The 26,575-nt window shown below is 34.3% G+C and overlaps 7 protein-coding genes across 7 annotated transcripts; 6 read left to right on the top strand and 1 right to left on the bottom strand.

Annotated features, from left to right (window-relative positions):
• The first annotated feature begins 2,163 nt into the window (after nt 1-2,163).
• LOC135138532 (very long chain fatty acid elongase AAEL008004-like) lies at nt 2,164-3,769 on the top strand. The gene is made up of 5 exons (XM_064068511.1): nt 2,164-2,231; nt 2,286-2,473; nt 2,528-2,659; nt 2,708-2,947; nt 3,602-3,769. Exons 1-5 carry the CDS (start codon nt 2,171-2,173, stop codon nt 3,767-3,769), a joined length of 789 nt encoding a protein of 262 aa, XP_063924581.1. The 5' UTR covers nt 2,164-2,170.
• Nucleotides 3,770-5,635: 1,866 nt separating this feature from the next.
• LOC135138531 (craniofacial development protein 2-like) lies at nt 5,636-6,274 on the top strand. The gene has a single exon (XM_064068510.1). The coding sequence runs from the start codon at nt 5,636-5,638 to the stop codon at nt 6,272-6,274; it is 639 nt and encodes a 212-aa protein (XP_063924580.1).
• A 1,549-nt stretch (nt 6,275-7,823) lies between these two features.
• On the top strand, nt 7,824-8,333 carry LOC135138530 (uncharacterized). Its single transcript, XM_064068509.1, has one exon. The coding sequence runs from the start codon at nt 7,824-7,826 to the stop codon at nt 8,331-8,333; it is 510 nt and encodes a 169-aa protein (XP_063924579.1).
• Nucleotides 8,334-10,166: 1,833 nt separating this feature from the next.
• On the top strand, nt 10,167-11,179 carry LOC135138529 (uncharacterized). The gene is made up of 2 exons (XM_064068507.1): nt 10,167-10,742; nt 10,786-11,179. Exons 1-2 carry the CDS (start codon nt 10,507-10,509, stop codon nt 11,177-11,179), a joined length of 630 nt encoding a protein of 209 aa, XP_063924577.1. The 5' UTR covers nt 10,167-10,506.
• A 1,082-nt stretch (nt 11,180-12,261) lies between these two features.
• LOC135138528 (mite allergen Eur m 3-like) lies at nt 12,262-13,690 on the top strand. Its single transcript, XM_064068506.1, has 4 exons — nt 12,262-12,351; nt 12,908-12,980; nt 13,033-13,192; nt 13,250-13,690. The coding sequence occupies exons 1-4, from the start codon at nt 12,262-12,264 to the stop codon at nt 13,482-13,484; spliced, it is 558 nt and encodes a 185-aa protein (XP_063924576.1). The 3' UTR covers nt 13,485-13,690.
• Nucleotides 13,691-17,425: 3,735 nt separating this feature from the next.
• LOC135138527 (uncharacterized) lies at nt 17,426-19,249 on the bottom strand. The gene is made up of 3 exons (XM_064068505.1): nt 18,881-19,249; nt 18,567-18,769; nt 17,426-17,543 (listed from the first exon to the last, which is right to left on the bottom strand). The coding sequence occupies exons 1-3, from the start codon at nt 19,247-19,249 to the stop codon at nt 17,426-17,428; spliced, it is 690 nt and encodes a 229-aa protein (XP_063924575.1).
• On the top strand, nt 17,631-26,467 carry LOC135138254 (very long chain fatty acid elongase 7-like). Its single transcript, XM_064068186.1, has 6 exons — nt 17,631-17,773; nt 23,049-23,171; nt 23,231-23,418; nt 23,470-23,601; nt 23,650-23,889; nt 26,258-26,467. The coding sequence occupies exons 2-6, from the start codon at nt 23,111-23,113 to the stop codon at nt 26,423-26,425; spliced, it is 789 nt and encodes a 262-aa protein (XP_063924256.1). The 5' UTR covers nt 17,631-17,773; nt 23,049-23,110; the 3' UTR covers nt 26,426-26,467.
• The last annotated feature ends 108 nt before the right edge of the window (nt 26,468-26,575 follow it).

Raw genomic sequence — 26,575 nt, 5'->3', positions numbered from 1 at the left:
CGCACCCCGCAACCCTTCCGTTCTGTAAAATAAATGGGAAAATGGTTTAATAAGGACTCCGAAAATGGCCGAGAAGCACCGAAGATATCGCCTCAGTTCAGAGCGAACGTATGTATAGGAGTATAGGACCTGAGCCATGGAAATCCGTGTCTGTGATTGGGCTTCGCTGGTTCAAGTGAACCGACGTTCTGGCCGCTTCAGTTAAAGAACTAGGAGCATAAATCGTACGGTATTCAACCGAAATTGTCAGCAGAAAGGTTAAAAAATAAAAAATTATCTACAGATTTCCCATTTCAACATATTTTTGTAACTGAAAATGCATTGAAAGCTCATTTTTAATTACAAATTAACTCAATCTGTTCTTAAGATATATGCTGAGGCGCCGCCTCACTTGCCTCATCTGACGAGCCGCCACTGGCTTCTTAGAAAAGCTAGATCTTGTCGCAAATCTTTGTTTTCCAAAATATTTATGCAATCTTTAATCGATTGAGAAGGATCTTCGCTAAACTCCGTAACTACTTCCTCAAATTCTTTGATATATTTGTCATAATAAAATGTGGCCTGTAACCATGTTCCCCACCTCGTTATAATCGGCTCTGGGGGCAATGGTATGTTTGGAAATTTTTCCTTAAAATGTTGCACTCTTAGTGGGGCTTTAACAAAAATCTTTTTACCATTTGCCACTAATTTATTAACAGTATTATTACTCAATAAAAATAATCATCCTGCATTTTCTACGCCTATCTACTCTTTATTTAAAAAAATATATATAATTTTTTTTAAACAAATAGTTTTTTTTAGAACCTACATATGTAAATATGAAAGAATGTCACAAAAACCGCAAAAATTGACTTATTGAAACTGTGCCATTGTGTAACACTAGGAAAAAACTGACTATTAAACCAATCAAAAAATGCATTTAACTGTACTAACCTTGTTGAAACTAATTAATTGAACGAAGATCTATCTGTGAGGACAACTGCTATTAATAATTTTATTGGAAAATGCAGTAGTTACATCATGAATTGCATTGTTGGCGTATTTCCTGTTCTGATCAATATTCAATGATCGAAATGACATTGATGGGGAGACATTAAAAACGACTTTTATTAATAAACCTTTTTTTTTAAATGAAAGAAAAAAACAAAAACAAAAACATTTAATGACAATAATAGTAGATAAAATTTTGCATGCCCTATTAGTTACTGTTCTTAGTGAATCATGATTAATGTTACAATTGTTAGCGATACGATTGAAATTTGGCCACCCAAGTAAGCTTGGTGGTGTCAGAAGTATATTAAATTAAATAAAAAGAGCAGTAAAACCTTGGATCATTTGTGAGTGAGTTACGGTAGTAGTGTAGAACAATCAGTTAGGTAAGTGTGATATTAAAAAAATTAGCCAATATAATTACTCAAGCGTCGAAGGAGATTAAACGTTAAAAATTTGTAGTTTATCAGAGTTATAACATTTTATTAAAGAAATTACAAACACGGTACGACATTTTATTCTTAGTGTGGTCTAAGAACCTAAGCGCTTAAGTCAGTGCCACAAAGCATCGGTGAACTTTATCCAGAAAGATCATGAGTACCTCAGTATATCTGTACCTAAATGATTAGCGCTGGCACCACCGGAGCAGCTCAGAGCTCTCACCTCAGACCCTTTTCATTCTTGATCGTTAGTGATATTAACCATTTAAATTAGTGACAGTTTTACATGAGGGTTGAGGGGAATGATGGACACCTAAGAAAAAAAAAAGCAAATTTTGTGTACATTTTTCACACGTAGCCAAAACCTTACTCGAAATTTTATTTGACAAGTTTGAATCATAGAAATGAAAAAATATTTCCAAAGCCTACCGTAATCTAAATACTTTTTGATCACCCGTTATGTCAGTGAAGTCAAGTAGGTATTTACATTTTACATTTACGCATTAATTTGATACAAGGAAATAATAAGTTAAAATTGATTAAGTAGTGTTAAATACAAATATTGTTAAAAAAGTAATTTTTAATACCAAAATGCACAGTGAACGATTTATAAATAAAACGTCACAGTATAGGGGAAATTTACGTCCGTCCTCTCTAGCAGTTGACCATGATTTTCAGATTTGTAGTTCCTAACTGCGTTAGTTTTAAACGACAAACCATCGTGAATTACAACAAATGAAATGTCGACGAAAGCTCTGCAGGAAGTTTTAGACGTTTTAAACGATTCGGCGGGAATTTCAGGTAAGCTTTTTTAAGCAAGATTTTCGCACACCCACATAATATTATTTTTTTTAGACGTTCGTATGGACCGTTTTTTAATGAAATCACCCCTGCAATTTATCACAGTCATACTTTTATACTTGGCAGTCGTTTACAAAATAGGCCCTAAGTTCATGAAAAATCGAAAACCGTACTCTTTGCGGAATGTTATGATAGTTTACAACTGCATCCAGATTATTGCTAATGGTGCGATTTTTTTAGCAGTAAGACCTTGCGTTTTTTTTTTTTTTTTGGTGAAAGCGTTAACAATTTTTCAGGGTGTTCCACATTTCCTCTCTTTGAGTATTTTTTGCACACCTCCAGAACGGTTAGACGGGGGTTTTAATTCGTACCAAATTCGCCTGCACTATAGCTATATCTTGCTGAAATTTTTCGATTTAATCGAAACTGTGAGTTTGTTGGTGAGTTTTGTTCAGATACGCAGGTTTTGTTTTCAGGTGTTTTACGTTCTGCGTAAAAAAGACAAGCAGATTTCTTTCCTGCATGTTTATCATCACGTTGGGATTTTGGTAGCTGCTTGGATTTCCGGTAAATATTTTCCGGGAGGACAGGCGCTCTATGTGGGGTTCTATAACACGCTGATTCATTGTATTATGTATTGCTACTATTTAATCACGTGCTTGAGGCCGAATAGTGTGGCTATGTGGTGGAAGAAGTATGTCACAGCTCTACAAATTGTGAGTAATTTATTGTCATAATTTCTTTTTTTTGTTATTCATTGTTGTACACAGTGAAAATAGTGGCACCAGTTTTTGACTGATTTACAAGACAATTTGATAACGTGACTTCAAAATTTTGCATGGTAAATGCTATTTAAATTTCATAAAATAACGATCTCCTACACTTGTTGTTTATGAATCCGTCTTAATGTTTTATATTACATGTCTATGTTTAAAAAAAAATCAAAATTATATAACATTCTACAATTTAACTGTGAAACTGCAGTACTGAATACTTCAATTTAAAGTGTGCAAAATATAATTGCGTTATATTTTTTCACAAAATCAAATTTTATCATTTTTCGAGAAAGCTCATCCCTCCTAAAATTTATGTCACCTCAAAATATTGCTGAATAAATTCTACCTTCAATGTGCAAAATATATGTGACGAGTTTTCACTTATGGTGATTGTTTTACTTGCTCATAATTCTCCAGCTACACTATCAGCCACAGAACTCCACTACTGATTTTTTTTTACAAAAATATTATTATAAAATTGTCGATAGTGTGACCTTTTATTAGATCATTTGAAACTGCAGCCATTACTGCAACTGATGTCTCTATGAGCACTCGAAACTGATAATATTGTTATTATGAAACGTTTGTTTTCAGGTTCAACACTGCATTATTTTCCTCAGTGTGTCGCCCGTGGTGTTCAATGTGAACTGTTCCTATCCCAAAGGATGGATGGGTGCCTTTTCCCTAAACGTTTTGCTGATAATCTTCCTTTTCGCCCGGTTTTATAGGGACGCATATTTACGGAAAAATAAGTTAAACTAATCGTTTATTAATAGATCTGGAAATATAAGTTAAATAACCTTCGAGTCAAACTTGTGCAATTTTTCTTTCAGTGCTATAGCTTACCGGGAAAAGTTGACAATTTGCGAAAAAATTTTTTAAACTGGGCGTTATAATATAAATTATTTCAAACAGAGAAAACCCGTTGTCAAGATTAATAGGAAACAAGGATTAATGCTGTAGGTCTGTAACAAACAATGCAGCGGCCTTGATAGATCATATGGGATTAATGAGGAAATTACACACCTCCCTGAACTGAACAGGAGTGGTAAATCAGATTCTCTTTATGAGAAATTAGTCAGAACACACCTGTGGCTTTTTTCATTATTTAAAATAACACCTCATTCACATTATAATATATTGTCAACATATTCTAGGACATCCATCATTCTGCCAAAGAAAATTTTCGATATGTACTGTGTTGTACCCTGAGGCAAACAAACAAACAAACCAATACCGGAAAAAATATTCTCGATCTCACTTACTATTGAATAAAAATGACTTTGGTAAAGTTTCGGTGTTTTTGTGACGCAAGCGAAAAATCTGCGCTAATTTTTGTGATATCTTTGAAAGAAGGTATTTTCGTAGGAGGATTATTTATCGCTAATAAATTAATTATTTCAAACTATCCTGTATAGTTGGAGATCTGTACGCCCGAATAAGTTGTTAATTGCTCATGTGATGTAATTATTTGCACATTGTTTGCTACATTTTTTGTAAATAGAATGGAAAATACCACATTTGAATATAATTGATTTCCTGTTTGTATGAAATTAGTTTTAAACCTTAATTGTGCATTTAAAGTCTACCTACATCCATTCCCATGGAAGACACTCAACTGGTCGTAGTTCAATGGTTTCTTAAGTAAAGTAGTCCAAAAGCTATAAGGTTATATGACCATCATAAAATTATCCCATTGTGTCGAAGTTAAGTTCTTTACAATAGAAAAGGTTTTAAGGTCGTATATAACGTGTCCACTGCAGCTCGACTGCTGTTGGTTCGTTCAGGGTGGCTTTCACTAAATATCTAACTACCTACTACTACTAAATACTACTGTTAAATGTGAGCAAGAAATGTTTAGAAGATGTTTTATTGCCAACTGGTAAGCTGAACCACACAAAGGGGGTATTTATTTGAGGTCAAATACTTTTATGATGGTCATATAACCTTATAGCTTTTGGGCTACTATAAATCTTTGTCTATGGTGGCCGATTTCGATCCTCCAATTGAACTATAAATGGAATTTAATTTTTCCCCTCCTGCCATGTAAACAAAACATTCACACACGTTTGACATGCCGCGTAACAGTGACTTTACGCACTAAATATCAATTTACCGTCGCTTTACCGCCTTTGGGTGCCAAAGTAACTCAATATGCATTAGCCTGTAGAAGCTCTAATAAAAAAAGTTCTGTATAAATAATAAAAGAAAACATACTAGAACACTACTTTACATCATATTTTTTTCAATCAAAACTTTTGAATTAGAAAAAATGAATTATTTAAAAAAAATTCACATGGCGCCATCTCGTGGCTGTCGGTATTATAGATTCCTTCAGTAAACGTCAAGTCCCGAAACTGTCACTTCATTTCTTGCCATTTCGAAAAATATTTTTAAAATGAAATATTTTTTAAAATAAACTCAATGTGAGATACAGAAGAAAATAAGAGGAATAGCAGCAGCAGAAAAAGGGAAAGGAGTCGAGGCAAAAGTAGGGTACAAAAAGATGATATGGGCAGGAGAAGTCTGGCATTGGGACACTAAATTAGACAAATTAGTGGAAGCACCGTCGCACCCCAAAGAAAATCCAAAAAACTAACAGAGGAAGAAACCACACACCGGAAAACAATGACGACGTATGCAAAGCTCATGGATGACCCGATAGGAATTACGAAGAGAAAGAAAAACCCGAAAATTAGAATAGGAACATGGAATGTTCGAGGAACATATAGCGAAGGAAAACTCAAACAAATAGTTCAAGAATTACAAAGGTATAATATAGATGTAGCAGCTATACAAGAGACGAAACAAAAAGGCAAATTCATCACTGAAATAGACAACTACATATTATTTAATAGCCGATTTGACAACAGAGAACTAGGAACAGGATTCATGGTGAAGAAGAGCCTGAAAGGAGCAGTAATTACCTTCAAACCAATCTCAGAAAGAATGAGCTATATAAAATTGAAAAGTAAGTACAGGAAAATAAGCCTAGTGAATATACATGCACCGACTGAAGAGAAAGATCTAGAAGTAAAAACAGAATATTACGAACAACTAGAAAGAGAATATGTGAAAATACCAAAGCATGACATTAAAATGGTTAGACGAGACGCCAACGCAATGATAGGTAAAGAGAATTGCTACAGGCCAACAATCGGGAAAGAAAGCAAACACCAAAAAACGAATCAAAATGGAGAAAAACTGATAGAGTTTGCAGAAGAAAATAAAATGGTAGTCAAAAGCACCTTCTTTGCGCAGAAATAGATCTACAAAAGCACATGGATGTCACCTGACGGAAAAACGGTCAACCAAATAGACCAATACTGGTAGAAAGGAGAGATGCCTAACTAATAACCAGATTAAGAAGCTACAGAGGAACAGAACCGAATTCAGACCATTTTCTAGTAAGAGCAGACCTCAAACAAGAAATTCCGAAGAAAAAACAAGGAAAGAAGACGCAACGTGATATAAATGTAAACAAACTTAAGAAAGCTGAAGTACAGCAGGAATACGAACAAAAGATGAATGAGAGAATAAGATCAACAGAGCAAGACATACCTGTAGAAGAGAGGTGGGAAGAACTACAAGAGAACATATGGAAGACCTCGGAAGAAGTACTAGGGTTCGTCAAAAAAGACAACAAAAATAGAAACGAATGGTTTGACGAGGAATGTAGAAAAGCAATAGAAGCGGGGAGGCCAGCCAGACAGAAATATCTAAAATAAAAAAATGAGAAGAACCAAAAAGATTACCAAGAAAAAAGGAAAGAGTACAAGAAGATATGCAGAAATAAGAAACGAGCAAAGATGGAAGAACAAATACGACAAATAGAAGAAAACTTCAACAAAAATGAAATAAGGAACTTCTACCAGGACGTGAAAAAAGAGAAAAGAGGCCATCAACCACGAGTAATATATTGTAAAGACAAGGACGACAACCTGATAGGAGACGAACAAGCAAGAATAAAACGATGGGCAGAATACTTTGAAGAGCTGCTAAACGAACACGATACACAGCAAGATACGAACGAAAGAGTGAACGACTCGGATGACCCAGATGAAACAATAGAAATTGACGAAGGAGAGATCAGAGAAACACTAAGGCAGATGAAAAACAACAAAAGTCCTGGTAGAAACGGAATAAAGGGCGAGATGCTAAAGTACGGAGGAGAAGCAGTAGAATCAGAGATACATCGACTAGTGCTAGAATGTTGGAAGGAAGGAAAAATGCCAGAACAATGGAGTGAAGCAGTACTTTGCCCGATATTTAAAAAAGGAGATATTACGAAATGCGAAAATTATCGCGGAATAGCGCTGCTAGACGTAACGTATAAGGTAATGGCCACTTGCATTAACCGAAGACTAAAGGAGCATATGGAAAAAATAGTAGGAGAATATCAAGCAGGGTTTAGGAAAAATAGATCTACTGTAGACCAGATATTTATATTGAAGCAACTACAAGAAGTACATTACGAGCAGGGAATCAACTTATATCTGCTGTTCATAGACTTTAAAAAAGCCTATGACACGGTTAACAGGAAAGAACTGCTAGAAGCCATGAAAGAACTGGGAGTCCCAAGAAAACTAATAAAACTGACAAAGATGACCCTACAGAGCACCAGAAACAGAGTCAGGATAAATGGTCTGTTGTCAGAACCATTCCAAGTAAGAACAGGACTCCGGCAAGGAGATCCAATATCAACTACCCTGTTCAATCTAGTACTCGAAGCAATAATAAGGAGAAGTGGCATCCACAGAACGAGCACGATATACGAAAAAAGACACCAAAATATAGCCTTTGCAGATGACGTGACATGTATAACGAGAACAGAAGCAGAAATGAAGAAAATGACAAAAAATCTAATCAGAGAAGCGAAACGAATGGGTTTAGCGATCAACCAAGAGAAAACGAAGTTTATGAAGATGGAAACAAAACAAACCCCAGCAAAACCACTGAACTAACTACAGAAGAAGGAACAACATACGAATTCGAAGAAGTAAATAGGTTCAAATATCTAGGAGTAGTAATTACAAACAAAAACGAAATGAACGAAGAGATAGAAGAACGGATCGCGAAAGCAAACAAGAGTGTAGGAAGATTAAACAGATTTCTGAGGAGTAAGAATGTAACACGACGAACAAAGAAACAAGTATATAAGACAATAGTAAGACCTACAGTCCTGTACGCTAGTGAAACATGGACGCTAACGAACGAAAAGGAACAGAAGTTGGAAGTATGGGAACGCAAGATACTACGAAAGATATATGGAGGTATAAAAGAACTAGACCAATGGAGAAGAAGAACAAACCGAGAGATCGAGTAAATATACGGAGAACCAACAATCACGAAGATAATCAGAGCGCAGAGACTAAGATGGCTAGGCCACGTCGGAAGAGCACCAGAGGAAAGGACAATCGGGAAAGTATTAGACCGCCTAAAAGGAGGAAAGAAAAAGAGAGGAAGGCCAAAACTGAAATGGATAGACGATGTTCGAAAAGATCTTCAAAACTTAGGCATTGAAGATTGGAGATCCAAAGCAGCCGACAGGAACAAATGGAAAATTATTGTAAAAAAAGCCCAGGGCCTTTAAGGCCTGCAGAGCTGAATCATATATATATACAGGGTTAGTCACGAGAGAATTACTTCTGAAAATTATTTTTACGCAACCCAAAATACGAATACCATGTACCATTTGATACTAACTGAATTTAAAATAAAATGCTTAATCCATGATTGCTTTGAGTTTGACAATCTCATTTTGACATTTGTGAAAAAGGAGGTTACACGAGTGTCCATGGTGGTACCGCAGCCAGTCGGAAATCTCCTCCGGCGCCGCTAATAAATTTGTCAGTGTGCCTCTTGATCTTTTGCAACCGATTAATCACGAGAAAATTATTTCTAAAAATTCCTTTTACGGCATTTTATTCAAAGGTTACAACACAAACTCCAACAAGTAAGTAAATAATTTAACTACTAATCTGTTGAAAATGTTGGGCATTTTGGGGGGATGCTACGGCTTTTTTGTAAATGGATGGCCGAAGAAGTCCAGAGGTTGCAGATTTGCACTTCGAAGAGGCTCTAGGTGATGCAGAGATGGCGAATTAACACATGCACATTAGCGGCGGACAACATTGGTAGAGCACTTACGGCTTCAGTATAGCCCAGATTGATTTGACTGTATGTCGTCGATCCAATGGGGCTCTAGAGGCGAGTCAACGATGAAAAAAAATGTTAAAAATTAATTAACGTCAAAGTGACACTGCCAAAGTCAAAGCAATCATGGATTAGGCATTTCATTTTAAATTTAGATAATATCAAGTGGTACAGGGTATTAGTGTTTTGGGTTGCGGAAAAATAATTTTCAGAAGTAATTCTCTCGTGACTAACCCTGTATATATATATATAAACTCAATGTCGGGGAAAAAATTGAATACAATTTTCGTGCGTTAGGCATTTTGCAGGTTTCGGTCCCATGCCACCAAATTAGGACCTCAACCTGCAAAATGTTACCTACCGCACTCATAATGTAAATAACTATTAGTTAGATGTTAGATCAATTCAAAGTTTTTTATTTTTATTTACGTTATTTAAAAAACTGTTATTTACATAAGAGTCAGGAAGTAGTGACATTTTACTGACAACAAGAAACTTAGAACATGGTTAAAATGGTACATGTTGGCAAGGAAATATGAATTTTGCAATTATGAGGCGGAGCCTAATTCCAAAATCGATATTTCCTTATAGAAATTTTCCATTTTAAATATGTTTTAACTTTCATGTTGTGAAAAGAAGTCTACACAAATTAAAACAAAAAGGCAAATGTTCTACATTTCCTATAAAATTCCCCGTCGAGAGTGTCCGATGTCACCAACTTATCATACATAAAATCCCCGTAGACATTTTGGAAAGAAATATAAATTTGGTGTATCGCGTAATACACGAACATGGCCTCCACCTGTGTGCCATGTTCCTCATTCACCAGAAGAAATTCGGAAACCGCGACTTCTATCAAAATATGTCTTTGTTGGATCTTATTGACAGGTTTTTTAAGTAAAAGAGCGATTTCGTTCCTTGGTGTTATGGACCACTACATGTTGTTGGATAGTACTAATGGTACTGGTGGCTGGGAAGTTGTTGGTACTAAAGACCAAAAAGCACCATTCACAATGGAAACCTGTCTGACCTACGACGAGATGGGACTGTCAGCTTTTTCATCAATATCGTCTCACACAGTGTTTATCAATAACGGTAAGAGACACAACAAAGGCATATTTGAAAACGATAGAGAAAAACTAGAGGACGATGGGGTCATCATTGGGCTAATTGGTACAAGATTGCCTAAGAAACGTGTGATGGAACATAGAGACATAATGAAAATAAAAGAATAAAACACACGTGAACACGAATATGGAAACTTGACCCCTCCAACTTGGCAAGGAACGGTGTTGGAGTTCTACGGTGATGCGAATTTGACGTATGAAGATTATTTGCCAAAAATGAAGAAAAATAAAGATCGTTACTGCGAGTTGTTTGAGGATGCTTACTTTGATAAACTAGTCTACTGTAGAAGAATCGCTTTATCTATAGACACTCTTCTGATCGAAGCTAATGACAGAGCTAAGAAAGTGAACAAGATAGCGTACGTGCATGTCGTGGGTTTGGGTCTAGGAGTTTGGCGGGTTTATTGTTACCAAGATAAAATTTTCATGGAGACATTCGCACAACGACTGGAGTGAGTTATTTTTTTATTAATTTTCAATTAACGTTTCTTGTAGACTTCTTTCAGACGTACTGACAAACATCAGCGATGTGTGTTTTGCCTATATCGCACACAAAGAGGCCGGTGAGTATAAACATGGCGACAAATTGGGCAACATAAAGTTACATATCGAGGATAAAATTGGCCCTCATATGAAGCTAGTTGAAGAAGATGAAGGAAAGTTGTTGGTTGTGTCTTATGCTTGGGACTGCAATGCCTTACCAGGCAACGAATTTTGGTTTGGGAGTTTGCACTCGAGTAACGATCCGGCTGCTGCATGTTCTACCCAAGTTACAGAACTCCGCAACTGGCACATTAACCAGAAGGCGAGTGCGAGGAAGTTAAAGGTTGCCACTTTGGAGGGGTTGCTAACGTTTAAGGAGTATCAGGAGATGCACAAAAATGGTTAAGATTACGATAATTAAGTGTCTACCAAGTGCTGTTATTTTTATGGGAACCAGCTATTTGTTATTAGTTATGAAATTAGTTGGTATATTTTTTTACGAAATGTTTATAGTATTTTATAAATAAAAAACGACTGAAATCCTGAGAACCCATCTATTTACTTGTTTCTGCTTTTTTGTGTGTCGTCATAAAAAGTATGTTTAAACTGGGTTGCCTATCCACATTAAATGAATTTGATGCTCATCAAAAATGTGTCCAGTTTCAAATCTCCATCAATTTGAAGAAAACATTCACGAACTGTTTTACTTCCAATTTTTAGGCTACGCATAATACTCGAGTTCAAGAAAAAATATTTAAAAAAACAATATGGTGTAAGTATAAAGACATCCAGTATCCAGTTTACTTTTATAAGGGCTCTTTGAGCAAAATTCACCTGAATCACACAGTATAAAAAATCGGTTTTTGAAAACACCATTACTTAGCACACACGCAACTGCAGGTGTACTCTTTGGTTGAAAATCGCATTTGAGACTAAATATGGAAGATATCATAAACTGAAACAAATCTTTGGAGAAAAAAATAATCATCCCAAAATCGTAAAACCATCACTAATTATTTAGAAAAAAGTGGGAAACAAATCTGCTGAGCTTGACGAAATACAAACCCTTCAAAAAACAATTTCAGACCTAGAGGCTCGTCTTGATAGTTTAGCTTTCGAAAAGAAAAAATCTAATATAGAGTATGTGACCCATTTTGAAGTACATAATTAAAGTGAAATGTCTTTTTAGACTGGAACATGAAAAACGCAAAGTTACTTAGTTGAAAGTACAACTCCAACTTGTCAAAGTCAATCACATAATCCAGCGCTTCCCAAAAAAATCTGCAGATGTGAGAAAACTTGTGGAAGTTCGAGATAAAGGTGTTCAGACCTGGGGAGGCGTTTTATGTAGAGCCTGTTTAGATACTGAGTAGCTGAGAAATAAATTAGAACGTACGCAAGATTTATATAATGATTGTATTGTTATTAAGCGCGATGAACATATTTTTGCACATAGGTACTATCCTTACACAGCTTTAGTTTTTTTTAATGAGCAGGAGTTTATTTGATTCACTAAATACCACTGTCAAAACATTGAAGCAACAGGTTGACAAGGAAACTGGAAGTGATAAAGAAACCGTAGAAAATTTTTTTGTTAAGCCACAAAAACTGCAAAGTTAGGTAAGTGCGGTTTTGTTTAGTTATTTTAGAACTTTTTTAAAATTGTATTTATAATTTCTCAAAATTGGTATTGCTCTAATAATTATTTACCTGTTTCAGAAGGAACTCTCTAGATATTTATGGAATGGCTACTTTTTAGTTAGTTATGAACATAAATTTTATATAAAAGCTTTACTTTTTGTATGCATGTGTAGATTAAGTATTTTAACATCCAACTTCATCGTCAAATTGGGTTTTTTTAATTTGTTTTCTTTTTTAGTTGCTTATTCATCATTTGTGAAAACAAAGTGGTCAACGATGTAATATAGCCATAAAAAGAAATTATTGTCGTAAACAAGTGTTGGAATCGGTAATTTTATTGCTGTTATGATCGATACAAAAACAATAAATCTTCAAAGGTATTAATTATTTTTAGTGGTAAAAATAAATTTACCAGACTATATTTTTTATGTGCAACGGGTTTCGATTTCGAGAGCTAACACATTTAAACAAAAAACAACTTCACAAACATCAGTACGTAACAACTGCAAATGGACAAATCTGTAGGTATTTTTTGAGCGTTTTAATTGTTTGCATTTCCACCTTGGGTAAGACATTTTCATAGAAAAAAGAGCTTAGAACACCTACACCCAGTTCTAGCTGAACCCCTCGTTGACCGAATTTTCGGTGGACAATTAGCCACCCTTGGACAATTTCCTTCCATAGTTTCCATCAAAACAGGTCCTGGAATCATTGGCCACGTCTGTGGTGCTTCCATTATCACCAAACAATGGGTTGCGACAGCAGCTCACTGTGTCAGGTAAGTACCCATCGCAATCGTTGACACCTAAAACCTTCCTCACTTTGGTGTTAACAGTGACTCAACACCAGATGACATTTTTCTGCTAGCAGACACCCTCCTGTTAGATTCTGGTGGTACTAACTACTCCGTGTCCTCCATTGTTGTTCATCCAGAGTACTATAGATATACATACACAAACGATATTGCATTGATCAAACTCCAAACCGAGTTTACTTTGAGTGCTACTACGCAAACCATAGAAATTTGTACCTCTCCTGGTAACGAGTCTTGTACTATTGTAGGGTGGTGAAAAATCAGAGCAACGTATCCAGATGCGTTGTGTTATACTAACTTAACAGCACTGACAGATGACGATTGTACTAGAATGGCACAAGGGGGAGCTTTTGAGATTGAGAGAGGTCCAAGGCAACCGTGTGCTTTTGCTGCTTAAGGAATTGGACCATGTTATGGAGATTCTGGTGGACCTTTAATTTGTGATGGTAAACTGATAGGGATGGCGTCGTATGCTATATACTCTTATGCGAAAGGGTACCCAGATGTATATACTAGAATTGCGTACTATGTCGATTGGATAAACGACGTAATAACAAGTAATCGACCACCAAGATGTGTATACAGGGTATTTGCAAAATGCATCGACAAAAAAAAGCTGAAAACTGGTCTGGATGAGTAGATATCAATAAGAAAAAAAAATGTTCTAATAAAAGTGTTTTAGTTTTTGGAAATAAAATTGATTGAAAATTTGGGCAAAATAGCATGTACGCTACTGAGTTAATAGTGATTAATAGGCTTCGGATTTTAGGTCGTTAAAAGATGTCATTTTTAGGTCCCAAAATTAACGAATTAGGTTATAAAAATCTTAGTTTAGGTTAAAAACCTGGAGAAAAAAATATTTGCTCAACGAAAAAGCATACATCAAAAAAATATATATTTAAAAAAATTGGTCTAAAGAGTTTAGACAGTACTTCCCTCGCTGTCGGAAACTTGACGACTACATGCCTATTGTGTTTTTTTTCTCATTACATTTTAGACAGTCAAACAGAGAAAACTGTAAACAAAACGACCATCGGTTTTATTGCTTCGACTTCCGCTTATTATATAAAACATTGGGTTTTATTTTAATTCTTGACGGTGAAATTCACAATTGGTTGATTATAAACATGTCTATTTCACATTCGCGGAACCAAGTGAGCGCATAAAACAAATGCAGGTCTGTAATGTTAAAGTCGATGTAAATAAGTATGCAACCCTTATGTTTCAACCGAGTTTTTCCTTTAACAAATTTTGTGTCTACCAAATTGGGTTGGTTGGGGTGTAATACTAATAATAAGTGTTGCCTTTAATTTAATCAATAAAATAAATTGACTTCATTAATTTTTTTGAACCACCTCTTAAGAAAATCTAAAAAATATGAATGGAATGATAAATCACAAGTACAAACTCATCATATTTTTTGCATTTTAGATAGGATTTATTCAGCAAAATTTAAAGGTGACGTCATCCATTTTTTTAGGAGGGATGAACAAATACATTTTGAACAAAAGTTTACCATGCTTATAATAACTTTAAAATATTCCCAAGATTTCAAAGCATTCGGTTTTGTAATTCCTGATTAAATCGATAAAATAAATTCACGCCTTCATTAATTTTTTTGAGTCACCCTGCATATGCAAATCCAAAAATATGAATGGAATGATAAATCACAAGTACAGACTCATCATATTTTGTACATTTTAGATGCGATTTATTCGGCAAACTTTTAAGCTGACGTCATCAGTTTTTTGTAGAAGATAACCAAATATATTTTGACCAAAAATTTATTATGCTCTTTATAACCTTAAAACATTTGCAAGATTTCAAAGCATTCGGTTTTGTAGTTCCTGATTAAATCAATAAAATAAATTTACGCATTCATTAATTTTTTTGAGTCACCCTGTATATGCAAATCGAAAAAATTTGAATGGAATGATAAATCACAAGAAGAGACTCACCACATTTTGTACATTTTAGATAGGATTTATTCAGCAAAATTTTGTGGTGACGTCATAAATTTTTTAGGGGGGACGACCAAATACATTTTGATCAAATATTTACCATGCTTATGATAATTTTAAAATATCTTCAAGATTTCGAAGCATTCGGTTTTGTAGTTCCTGAGTAAATCAGTAAAATAAATTTACGCTTTCATTTATTTTCTTGAATCACCCTGTATATGCAAATCCAAAAAATATGAATGGAGTGATAAATTACAAGTACAGACTCATCATATTTTTACAGTTTAGATAGGATTTATTCGGCAAACTTTCGAGCTGACGTCATCAATTTTTTGGAGGGGATAAGCAAATATATTTTGACTAAACATTTATTATGCTCTTTATAACCTTAAAACATCTGCAAGATTTCAAAGCATTCGGTTTTGTAGTTTCTGAGTAAATCAGTAAAATAAATTTAGGCATTCATTAATTTTTTTGAGTCACCCTGCATATACAAATCCAAAAAATATGAATGGAGTGATAGATCACAAGTACAGACTCATCATATTTTGTACATTTTAGATATGATTTATTCCACAAACTTTTGAGCTGACGTCATCAAGTTTTTGGAGGGGATAAGCAAATATTTTTTGACTAAAGATTTATGATGCTCTTTATAGCCTTAAAACATCTGCAACATTTCAAAGCATTCTGATTAGCAGATTAAAAATTAAATTTCAAAATGTTGTTTTATAATTTTGATTTTTTTTTCCAAAAATCTGGACGTTTCGGGTTAAAAGTCGATTCAGAGTTGTAAACTACATGTGTAGGACTATGTTATTTTATACAATTGAAAACCCATTTACTATGTACAATTTTGAAGTGGCGTCATCGCATTAGTGGTGGGGATGATTAGACAAATTTTGGTTAGCGTTTTACCATCTACATGATATTCTTAATATAAGTACAAAATTTCACAACAATCGGTCGAGTACTTTCGGAGATTATCTGTCTAATAAAAATCCGGGACGGCAGACGGACAGACAGACGGACGGACAGACGAACAGACGGACAGACGGACAGACGGACAGACAGACGGAAATGGGAGACCTATTTCTTCGTCTTCTAGGGGTCATGAAAGATCGAGAAAACGTAAAAGTAGAGAGTCGGCCGACGGACTCGATTACAATACTTCCTTTGCTTACGCTCGGGAAGTAAAAAAAGACAGTTAGGGCCCCGAGAAGGTTTCTTCACATTTGGGACCCCTGAGAAGGTTTTACTTCATTTAAAAAAAGACACAGTTGGGGCCCCCGAGAAGCTTTTCACGTTCTCTAAAAAAACAGTTGGAGCCCCCGAGAAGGTTTTACATTCTTAAAACAGAGAATTAGGACCTTAGAGCATTCGGTTTCGCTAGTTCAAAGTTGACTTGTAAAAAGTTGTTATTCAATTAGGAATTTTTTGACAAAAATCTGGATATCTAGGTTAAAATCTCGACAAGCATTCATAAACCGCACATGCTTATGTGCGCTTATGTAAATGGGGAACCTATTTTTTCGTACTCTAGGGGTCACGAAACGTCGAGACAACATAGAACTAGTCACGGGTTTAATGGACTCGATTCTTTCCTTAGCTTACGCTCAGGAAATATGATGGAAAGAGAAATCACTCTATTATACGTAGGTTGTGCAATTTCACGACAACAATCAAACTCATTAAACTTATTACACCATTTTGTCCGAGAATAACAAAGGTAAATGAGCTTTTGTTGTTACTTCTGTGTCATTAAATTAACAGAACCATTCAATCAATTAGGAAAAATGCCTTTAACCCCAAGCATTCCTTGTCTGTTTTACTCCACTAGTTTAATTGTTACTTGATAAAAATAATCATCATGCATTATGTCGGAACGAATATCTACGTACAACTTCAACAAAAGATTTTATTTTATGTCTTTAAGAGCATCAAGCTGGGTTCATTGAGAAGATATTCTAGTTTGTACCGAGCGCCCTTGGACTTAGAGATAACAATATACAATGTTCGAAGAAATCTACACGTGCTTTGTGCAATGAAATAAAACGAGTTTTATTTTTTATTACTTCACTGACCGAAAATATTATGTGCATTATAATGAACCTATAAGACAGAATGGAAATTCCCATGTGGCCTCTTTTGCACCCAATTGACGTTATCGGAAATTTGTACCAGTATGGCGCAGTTTGTAATATTCTTATTTTACATTTAGAATACAATAATGACATTATTCTAAATAGTCTGCAATCTTGTGCAAAGTCTGGTGTATAGAACCGGAGCAAATCCGAACTTCCATAACCTTGATACTGATCTTGGAATTTTTAACGCTCCTATCATACGGACATCTGAATTTTAATTTTAACACTGTTATTCATTGTTTAGTTTATTTGCTGCAAGTGGTCTTGCGACAGCATGTGTGTATACAGGGTGATTTCAAAATATATGCAATAATTGTAACCACGACACGACAAAGAAGGTGCTGGACGACCAACATTGTATACCAATGAAGTCATAGAAGATGTTGAAGAACGCATGGAAAATAATCCCTTTGTAGACGCTACTGAAGGATAAATAGGTAAAATTAATTTATTTTAGTAAATCCTAGCAACTGTAACAATAAAACTTTTGTCAAGACTAAATGTTTCTGTTGTATACAATAAAATTTTACACGACGTCCCGCATGCTGTTGAATGCGCCAAAGTCATCAAAAAAGGTTTATCAACGGGAATACATTACATCGGAAGAATATCACGTAGACATTTGTTTGATTTGAATGAGTTTATCGCCTCAAAACAGATGACTAAAATTATTCATAAGCAGAGAGCGGATTTATAAGCACAAAAAAATTAAGAATAAGCGCTTAAATAAGCACAACATTTTCAATAAAAAAGTTTTGTTTTAAGCAAAAAAGCATTAAATAACCATAACACTTTCATTAAAAAAGTTTTATTTTAAGCAAAAAAGCATTAAAAACAGTTGTCCACTGTAATAATAATAATATGTATTTGCTCAACAGATACAAATCCATTAACAGGACAAAAATAAATACAATTCAGACTTTACAATTAAAACTAAAGTAAAATATAATATATGAAAATAATGAGACGACTAATTATACTTGTATCTCCATCACTTCTTCTGAAAGAATATGTCCGCATAATGATCATTGGCATTTTTACACAATCGACAGAGTGGTGAATTTTTCAGAATATTAGTTCGCGAGGTTGGAAAACTAAATGTCACTGAATGACAAGCATTTCTACAGCAGGGGTCCAAGATTGGAACCTTGTGGTACGCCAGAAGTGGACATGTAATCAAATGATTTATAACCATTTTAATAGACATAGTTGAGCCTGTTGATTAAATACGAATGTAACAATGCAAGGAATGATGAACCAACGCCGAACATATCAAGCTTATTTAGCAAAATTGAGTAATCCACTAAATCAAAAGCACTTGAGAGATCGGTATACACCATGTCCACCTGGCCACGCTGATCCAAAACTTTACAAACAAATTGAGTGAAGACACTTAGATTAGTCTGTGCAGATCTTCCAGGAACAAACCCATGCTGATTCGTTGGGATTAAGGATCGAGTATTGTTAAAGAGTGACAAGTAGATTATCATCTCAAACACTTTCGCAAAATTACAAATAATAGCAATAGGTCTATAATTTTTTACTTGCTTCTTTTCATTCTTTTTAAAAATAGGTGTTATTCTAGCTCGCTTCCATCGATCAGGAAATATTGACTTCGAAATGGCCATGTTAATGATGAACGTCAACGGTTTTGCTAGAGCAAACCTGGCGTCGTGCACCAAGAAGCTAGGAATTTGATCATCACCGGCTGTATGTTTACAAGAGAAAGTCGACATTATTTCTATCACCTTATCCTCCGAAACAAGTTGCAAATTAAAACATGGACCACTGAAAGAAGCACTAACATCATCTCTCGACTCTGACTCTCCTGGCAGAAACATGTTAGAAAATAATTTTCCGAAGGCATCTACTATGTCCTGTGGATTTTCGTATGTTATATCTCCATTATACATTTTCTCCCGAATTTTAGAAGTTTTGTTTCTCATGTTTAGGTAACTGAAAACACTTTTTGGATTATGTTGGATAGAGGGCTCGATATCAGTCATCTAGATCTTGTAAGCCTCCGATATACTACTCTTAGTGACAGCACGAAGTCTCTTAAACTGATTTAAGTAATAATTAGAGTTAGTAGACCTCCATTGGCGTAAACCATTGTGGGTAAGACGATTTACTGGGGCAACGCTGAGAAACTGATTTTTCTAAAATGATATATAGAATGCTATAAAATGTATTCAAAGGAATATTGACATCAGTGCATGACATAACCTCAGTCCAGTCAACGTCATAAATATTTTGATACAGAGTAATAAAATCAGCTCTACGAAAATTAAACATTTTCTTAATTGCTAATGGAAAAGTCGTACTGTCAGATGCCAATGAGAACTGCATCGAAATAAATAACGCAGGATGAAAAGAATCTTCCTTAGCGAATGGTTGTTCATCACGTTCCACTTTGATTTCATGTGACATATTCGATAAAACTAAGTCTAACAGCTTATTCTGATCATTAAAAACATTGTTAAATTGATTTAGTTCAAGTGTGCTGGAAAAATTTGAAAGAAGACGAACTTTAGAACATGCTGCATTTGAACCATTATAACCAGGAAGATTAAAGTCACCAATAAGTATTGCAGGTTTATCTACGAGTATTGCTTCCAACGCATCAAAAAACAATTCATATTCATGGAAATCAAGCGAAGGACAACAGGCAACCAGAAAGAATTTAACTTAATATATAATAATATAATATAATAACATCAATTAATGGCACCAACAAGACAGTAGGAGTGTCCATTGCTTCAAACTTAATTTTATCAGATAATCCGACAAAAACGCCTCCACCATCCCGTTTATTAACAATATCGAATTTTCTATCACTACAGATGATGTTATAAGTAGCCGGAAAAAGCTCACAGTCTCCTACTGAACTATTTAACCAGGACTCAGACACAATTTTGATATCAAAAGACAACTCACAAGCACTAGTATAAAACTGATGAGTTTTAGATCTCAGACCACGCTCGTTCTGATAGTAAATGCTTAAAGTATGTTGACGAGTATTGTTGGGAAAAATTAGTTTTCCGACTGACTAGGTTGTACCCTCAAAAGAGATACAATTGTTGGAATACCATTTTTATATTTAATTTTGAGATCCTTTTCACCACTGGCTATTCGACTGTCTAATTCAGCTTTTACTGTTTTATACAATTCGATCTGCATGGGCGTTCGATCGCACGAGATAGAAATGTTCTTGTGGTCTGACGATCTTAGTTTAGGGTGGTTTTGTAGCGCTCTTGTTACCTTATCACACGATGTAAGGCAAATTTTAATTGGGCGACAGCGATGTTTTTTGGTAATGTCGAATTTGCCAAGGCGCATAAATTTTAAATCACTTAGATTCTCAAAACTTCCAAAGTTTCAAGAACATTTTTTCGCCGATCATTTAAAATGTGTTTAAAATTGGAGAATGTGCGTTCAACATCCACACTCGTTGTTGGCGCAAATTTGAATTTTGCAACTAATGTTGAACCTAACTCCAAATTTTCCACCTTCTGGCCTTGTAAAACACGAGCAACATCGGAAAGAACACCGAAACCTGCATTTTTATTTAACATTTCGTCAAGTTTTTGAGATACTCTAGTACCAATATCACCCCTTACTGCGTTTGCTTGTTGTTTAAATTCTTTCACTAAGTTTATGGCATCTACCAACAACATGTTGGGTTTTTCTAACGTTTCTATTACCTCACATACGAATTGATAATTGCTTCTTCGAAAAGCTAGATCTTGTCGCAAATCTTTCTTTTCCAAAATATTTATGCAGTCTTTAATCGATTGAGAAGAATCTTCGCTAAACTCCGTAACTACTTTCTCAAATTCTTTGATATATTTGTCATAATAAAATGTGGCCTGTAGCCATGTTCCCCACCTCGTTATAATCGGCTCTGGGGGCAATGGTATGTTTGGAAATTTTTCCTTAAAATGTTGCACTCTTAGTGGGGCTTTAACAAAAATCTTTTTACCATTTGCCACTAATTTATTAACAGTAGGAAACTGCAAACGGATTCCTTCAGCCACTCTGTTTAAACCGTGGGCAATGCAAGTAGAGTGAATTAAATTGGGGTACAATATTTTTAGACTATTTCCTGCTTTTAACATATAACGAGCTGCATTCGAGATCATCAATAAAATTTTATTCGCCGGTACGGCATTTGGCAAAAATAGTGACGTAAGACTGTCATTTACAAATCTGGTAATTCTTGAAGAGGGCCTTTCTCCAATTTTTTTAAAGGTATATTGGACTGGATCATCATTTTACATAAATCGAAATTAAATTGAAACTGCTCATCTTTTGTGGAAGTAGATGCAACAGATTCATGTATGGTCTGTTGTTTAATTTTAGAAACTTCAAACATTTTCTTCCTTTCTACATGAAGAGTCGTTCTGACATGTTGCGTCACGTTATATTTTTTATCACTTTGAATCTAAAACAACGTACATATACAGGATTAACAAAGGAAAATAGATAAAAAAAAAATTAGTGGGCTTACGATTTTCACACAAGCTCTGCAAAATATTTTGTTGTTTTCTAATTTTAATTCTGGAAAATCCCTTATCCACTCATCCGGCGTCGATTTTACTTTCGGCATTCTTTTAAAATACTAGTAAAATTACCAAAAAGAACTCAACATGTAACAAGGGAGAACCACGTATAACACTGTACTACGACAAATGCGATAGACTGATGGTTGTGAAATAAACGGTTCATTTACTTAAAAGTTCCCATTAGAAAAATTTTAAGGTAGGTAGTTGGGTACAATAATCCTTTTTTCTAGAAAATCTTCAACGGTCTTGCCGCAAACTGCCGAAAAGAACATCTGGTTAAAAGCTTTAATTCATTATCAACGGAAGTAAAGATTTAAAGTCATAAAATCTATGGAGTATTTTTCCAATCCTATAATAAAATTTTATTACCCAAACGACCGGAACCTATTCACAGAAAGGGTCTTGAGTAAGTGTACTTCAATGGTCAAGTCCAGGTAAAATGCATACGATACGATATGCCTAACTAACAAGTATTTGTCATCCCGACAAGGCCGGCATTTGAACAAAATATGCATTAAAACTCATATTCGTCGAAAAAAGCATTAAATAAGCATATAAGTTTTAATATGCATAAAATTGAAAAAAAAGCAAATAAGCATAAAAAAAAATGTGTCAAATGACTCCAAATTGTATCATAGTTACAGATATAAAAAAGTTTTGAAGTGCTTACATTTTTCACAAAAAGCATTAAACCTAGAAATCCGCTCTCTATTCATAAGCCTCCATTGAACAAAATATTCTGAATGTTATTATTATAATTCTTACCTTATCATTATTTTGTTGTTATAAAAACGAGCGTATTCTTACATTTTCCAGAAATATTTGCAAAGCCTACCCTAATATAAATACTTTTTCATAACCCGTTAAATGTCAGTGAAGTCAAGTGGGTATTTATATATAACATTTACACATTAACGCTATCAAATGAATTTGGATTAATAATGATTTATTTATCGGTTTAGAGAGATAACGTCATTGATTTGATACAAGGAAATAATAAGTTAAAATTGATTAATGTCAAATAGAAAAACTGTTAAAAAATTCATTTTTAATGCCACAATGCACAGTGAATGAATTATAAAATATAACGTCACAGTTTATGGAACTTTTGCGTCTGTCCCCTCTAGCAGTTGACCATGATTTTCAGATTTCCAGTTCCAAAGTTCGTTGGTTTAAAGCGACAGAGTATCGTGAACTACAACGAGTGAAATGTCGGCGAAAGCTCTGCAGAAAGTTTTACACGTTTTAAACGATTCGGCGGGAATTTCAGGTAAGGTTTTTGAAACAAGATTTCGGCACACACTCATAATTAAAAAAAAAAATTTCTAGACGTTCGCATGGACCGCTTTTTAATGAAATCACCCCTCCAGTTTATCACAATCATACTTTTATACTTGGCAGTCGTTTACAAAATAGGCCCTAAGGTCATGAAAAATCGAAAACCGTACTCTCTGCGGGAAATTATGATAGCTTACAACTGCATCCAGATTATTGCTAATGGTGCTATCTTCATAGCAGTAAGACCCTGTGTTTTTTTTTTTTGCAAAAGCATGAAATAATTTTTTTAGTGTGTTGCACAATTCCGCTCTTGGAGTGTTTTTTGCACACCTCCAGAGCGGTTTGAGGGTGGTTTTAATTCGTACCAAATTCGTCTGCATTACAGCTACATCTTGCTGAAATTTTTCGATTTAATCGAAACTGTGAGTTTGTTGGTGGGTTTTGTTCAGATATTCAGGTTTTGTTTTCAGGTGTTTTACGTTCTGCGCAAAAAAGACAAGCAGATTTCTTTTCTGCATGTTTATCATCATATTGGGATTTTGGTGGCTGCTTGGATTTCCGGTAAATACTTTCCGGGAGGACAGGCGCTCTATGTAGGGTTCTATAACACGCTGATTCATTGTATTATGTATTGCTACTATTTAATCACCAGCTGGAGGCCGAATAGTGTGGCTGTGTGGTGGAAGAAGTATGTCACAGCTCTACAAATTGTGAGTAATTTATTCCCATTTTTTTTGTTATTCATTGTTGTACATAGTGAAAATACTGGCACCAATTTTTTTTTTTCATAAAATAACGTTCTCCTACACTTATTGTTTATGAATCCATCGTAATGTTTTATATTACACGTCTGTGTTTAAAAAAAAATCAAAATTGAACAACATTCTACAATTTAACTGTGAAACTGCAATACTGAATACTCCAATTTAAAATGTGCCAAATAATCAAATTTCGAAAAAGCGAATAACCTTGGATCAAATTTTTTAATTTACTAATTATTATTACAATAAATATGTATAGCATATTTTAAAAGTCTTATCATGAATAAACTGCACTTTCCCACGCGATTTAGATCTACCACTTAATTTATACTTTATTCGGTTCGAAACTTGCATACCGGAAGTTTTTTTGTCTCACTAATTTTACATACTCAAATTAACGAAACAAAATACATAACAGTTGCAAAAAATCACTCCGTATAGCAGCAAAAACACGATCAAAGACAACCTTGGATTTTTGAAAGTTTGTCTTTGACTTTTAAATTTTATAAATTCATTTTTGTCTTCTATAAAACTGTAAAGAGACAAAGTTATTATACCTTATTTAAGTTAATAGCATGTTTGCGTAAAAATTTTTCTTATAAATTTTTTCTTGTGCTTACACTTATCTTTATAACTATGTCTTATAATTATAACACTCATAATCGTTACATCTTATATTGACAACAATAGAATTTTTCTACAATGTCAATCAGTGTCATTTAGAACTCTAATTATGTCGCAACTGAAAAAGAAACTCCTTTTGTATTAACCGATACACTAAGTAGTTCTGAACATCTTCAACATTGCCACAAGTCGCCAAAATTTCTAAATTATTCATGTCCAAAATTTACGTGACAGAAAGTCAGTTCTGCTTGCCAATGTAAGGTCCTAAGCCGTCAGCATAACTGTTACAATTATAGTTATAACTATAATTATAAATTATAAGTGTAAGCATAAGGAAAACTTTATAAGAAACTGTTTTGCGCAAACACGCTAATAACTTTATTTTATTATATTATTAACATACTATTTACCGTTATAAATATTAGTTGACAAAAGTAACAACTTACTTATTGAATTTAAAACCAAAATTACATTTAATCTCAAGTAAGGTGTGTATTGATTGCATTTGTAAAGTTATAGCACAAAAGACCTGCTAAATACAGATCAAAATATACAAGGTGAGCGCTTGAAGAAAAATTTTTCACATTGTAAAAGTTTTCAAAAAATCTGAGCAACGTGGTCACATTGAGTCGGGCGTTTATAAATAAAATATGCTTGTACAACCAAAGCCAAAGGCATTCAGAGCATGGAAAATATATAGTGTGTAGTAGTAGGTATGTTGTGCCTACAAGGTGGAACACTCTGTATAGTTGAAAAATATGTAATTGTCATGAATCCTGCTCAAATGACATACTAAGATTTTTTTTATCTCTAATAATAATTAATGAGATCTCGGAGAACGCTCATTTAGTGACTCACCCTGTATGCTATGTAGGTACATAAAAAACAGCTATAATTCACAATAATTAGATGTACACAGGATGCGGAAAAAAGACTAATTTTTCAGAATTCTTTGAGGACCTATTTTCCGTTATACGGATTGTTCTGTTGTTCAGGCACAAGAAAACTGGTTTTGTTTTTAAAGGAACACCTATATTTTTTGTACATAGTCTGATTGACCTCTGTTTAGGCTTAAAATTACACTTTATATTTGAATTTCCAATGCGAACTAAAGTTTAGTCTTCATATACAGACTGTTTATTAAAAATATATTACAATTCACAAACTGGATATATTTCACTTTTTTTTGTATTTACTTCCTGAGTGTAAGCGAATGTTTTAAATTATATAAAATAACATTTCCGCATTCTCCAAAAATCAAGATCATCGTTCGTGTATTTAACCCTCATCTTATAGCAAAGACTAAAAACTTATGGGAGCTCAAAATTACACATGAGATATATATTTTGTGTTGCATTGAAATTTGGTCAGGGTCCCGTTATTATAATACTCACCCTGTATATGATTTCATTATACTTGTCTTTAACTGCATTTCTATATCTTCGCTCATTAGCAACAATTAGTTAACTATTATTTTTGACAAAATTATTATTCTCAAATTGTGGATAGTGCGACCTTTTTTAAATTCACTTGAAACTGCAGCCATTATTGCACCAGACGTCTCTCTGAGCACTCGAAACTGAAAATATTGGAAAATACGCCAGTCTAATTTTCTTTTCGTCTCATCGGCATTGATTTTTTCGAATATTTTTCAAAAACAGAACGCTTGTTATAATGAAATCTTTGTTTTCAGGTTCAACACTGCATGATTTTCTTCAGTGTGTCGCCCGTGGTGTTCAACGTGAACTGTTCCTATCCAAAAGGATGGATGGGTGCTTTTTCCCTAAATGTTTTGCTGATAATCTACCTTTTTGCCCGGTTTTATAAGGACGCATATTTACGGAAGAATAAGTTAAACTAATCGTGTATTAATACATACGAAAATAATATACGTTAAACAAGACGTCATTTTTAACCTTCGTGTCCAATCTGTGCAATTTTTCTTTCAGTGCAATAAGTTACTGTCAAAAGCGGACAATCTGCAAAAAAAAAAAAATTAAAACTGGGCGTT

The sequence above is a fragment of the Zophobas morio genome, unplaced genomic scaffold (assembly GCF_036711695.1).
Source record: "Zophobas morio isolate AGI-343-1 ecotype UQ-CSIRO unplaced genomic scaffold, CSIRO_AGI_Zmor_V1 ptg000030l, whole genome shotgun sequence".
NCBI classification, from domain to species: Eukaryota; Metazoa; Arthropoda; class Insecta; order Coleoptera; family Tenebrionidae; genus Zophobas; species Zophobas morio.
The sequence above is the reverse complement of the archived record's forward strand: the minus strand, read 5'-3'. Positions and strand labels throughout refer to the sequence as shown.

Coding starts and splice junctions, on each gene's coding strand:
- LOC135138532 (XM_064068511.1), top strand. CDS start 2,171: ATGTCGACGAAAGCTCTGCAGGAAGTTTTAGACGTTTTAAACGATTCG. Junction 2,232..2,285: donor CGATTCGGCGGGAATTTCAG/GTAAGCTTTTTT, acceptor TATTTTTTTTAG/ACGTTCGTATGGACCGTTTT. Junction 2,474..2,527: donor ATGGTGCGATTTTTTTAGCA/GTAAGACCTTGC, acceptor ACAATTTTTCAG/GGTGTTCCACATTTCCTCTC.
- LOC135138531 (XM_064068510.1), top strand. CDS start 5,636: ATGACGACGTATGCAAAGCTCATGGATGACCCGATAGGAATTACGAAG.
- LOC135138530 (XM_064068509.1), top strand. CDS start 7,824: ATGTATAACGAGAACAGAAGCAGAAATGAAGAAAATGACAAAAAATCT.
- LOC135138529 (XM_064068507.1), top strand. CDS start 10,507: ATGAAGAAAAATAAAGATCGTTACTGCGAGTTGTTTGAGGATGCTTAC. Junction 10,743..10,785: donor ACATTCGCACAACGACTGGA/GTGAGTTATTTT, acceptor CGTTTCTTGTAG/ACTTCTTTCAGACGTACTGA.
- LOC135138528 (XM_064068506.1), top strand. CDS start 12,262: ATGAGCAGGAGTTTATTTGATTCACTAAATACCACTGTCAAAACATTG. Junction 12,981..13,032: donor TGTTTGCATTTCCACCTTGG/GTAAGACATTTT, acceptor ACCCAGTTCTAG/CTGAACCCCTCGTTGACCGA. Junction 13,193..13,249: donor ACAGCAGCTCACTGTGTCAG/GTAAGTACCCAT, acceptor TGGTGTTAACAG/TGACTCAACACCAGATGACA.
- LOC135138527 (XM_064068505.1), bottom strand. CDS start 19,249: ATGTATAATGGAGATATAACATACGAAAATCCACAGGACATAGTAGAT. Junction 18,770..18,880: donor AAAAGAATGAAAAGAAGCAA/GTAAAAAATTAT, acceptor CCAACGAATCAG/CATGGGTTTGTTCCTGGAAG. Junction 17,544..18,566: donor TTCCTTGCATTGTTACATTC/GTATTTAATCAA, acceptor ATTAAAATTCAG/ATGTCCGTATGATAGGAGCG.
- LOC135138254 (XM_064068186.1), top strand. CDS start 23,111: ATGTCGGCGAAAGCTCTGCAGAAAGTTTTACACGTTTTAAACGATTCG. Junction 23,172..23,230: donor CGATTCGGCGGGAATTTCAG/GTAAGGTTTTTG, acceptor AAAAATTTCTAG/ACGTTCGCATGGACCGCTTT. Junction 23,890..26,257: donor ATGTCACAGCTCTACAAATT/GTGAGTAATTTA, acceptor CTTTGTTTTCAG/GTTCAACACTGCATGATTTT.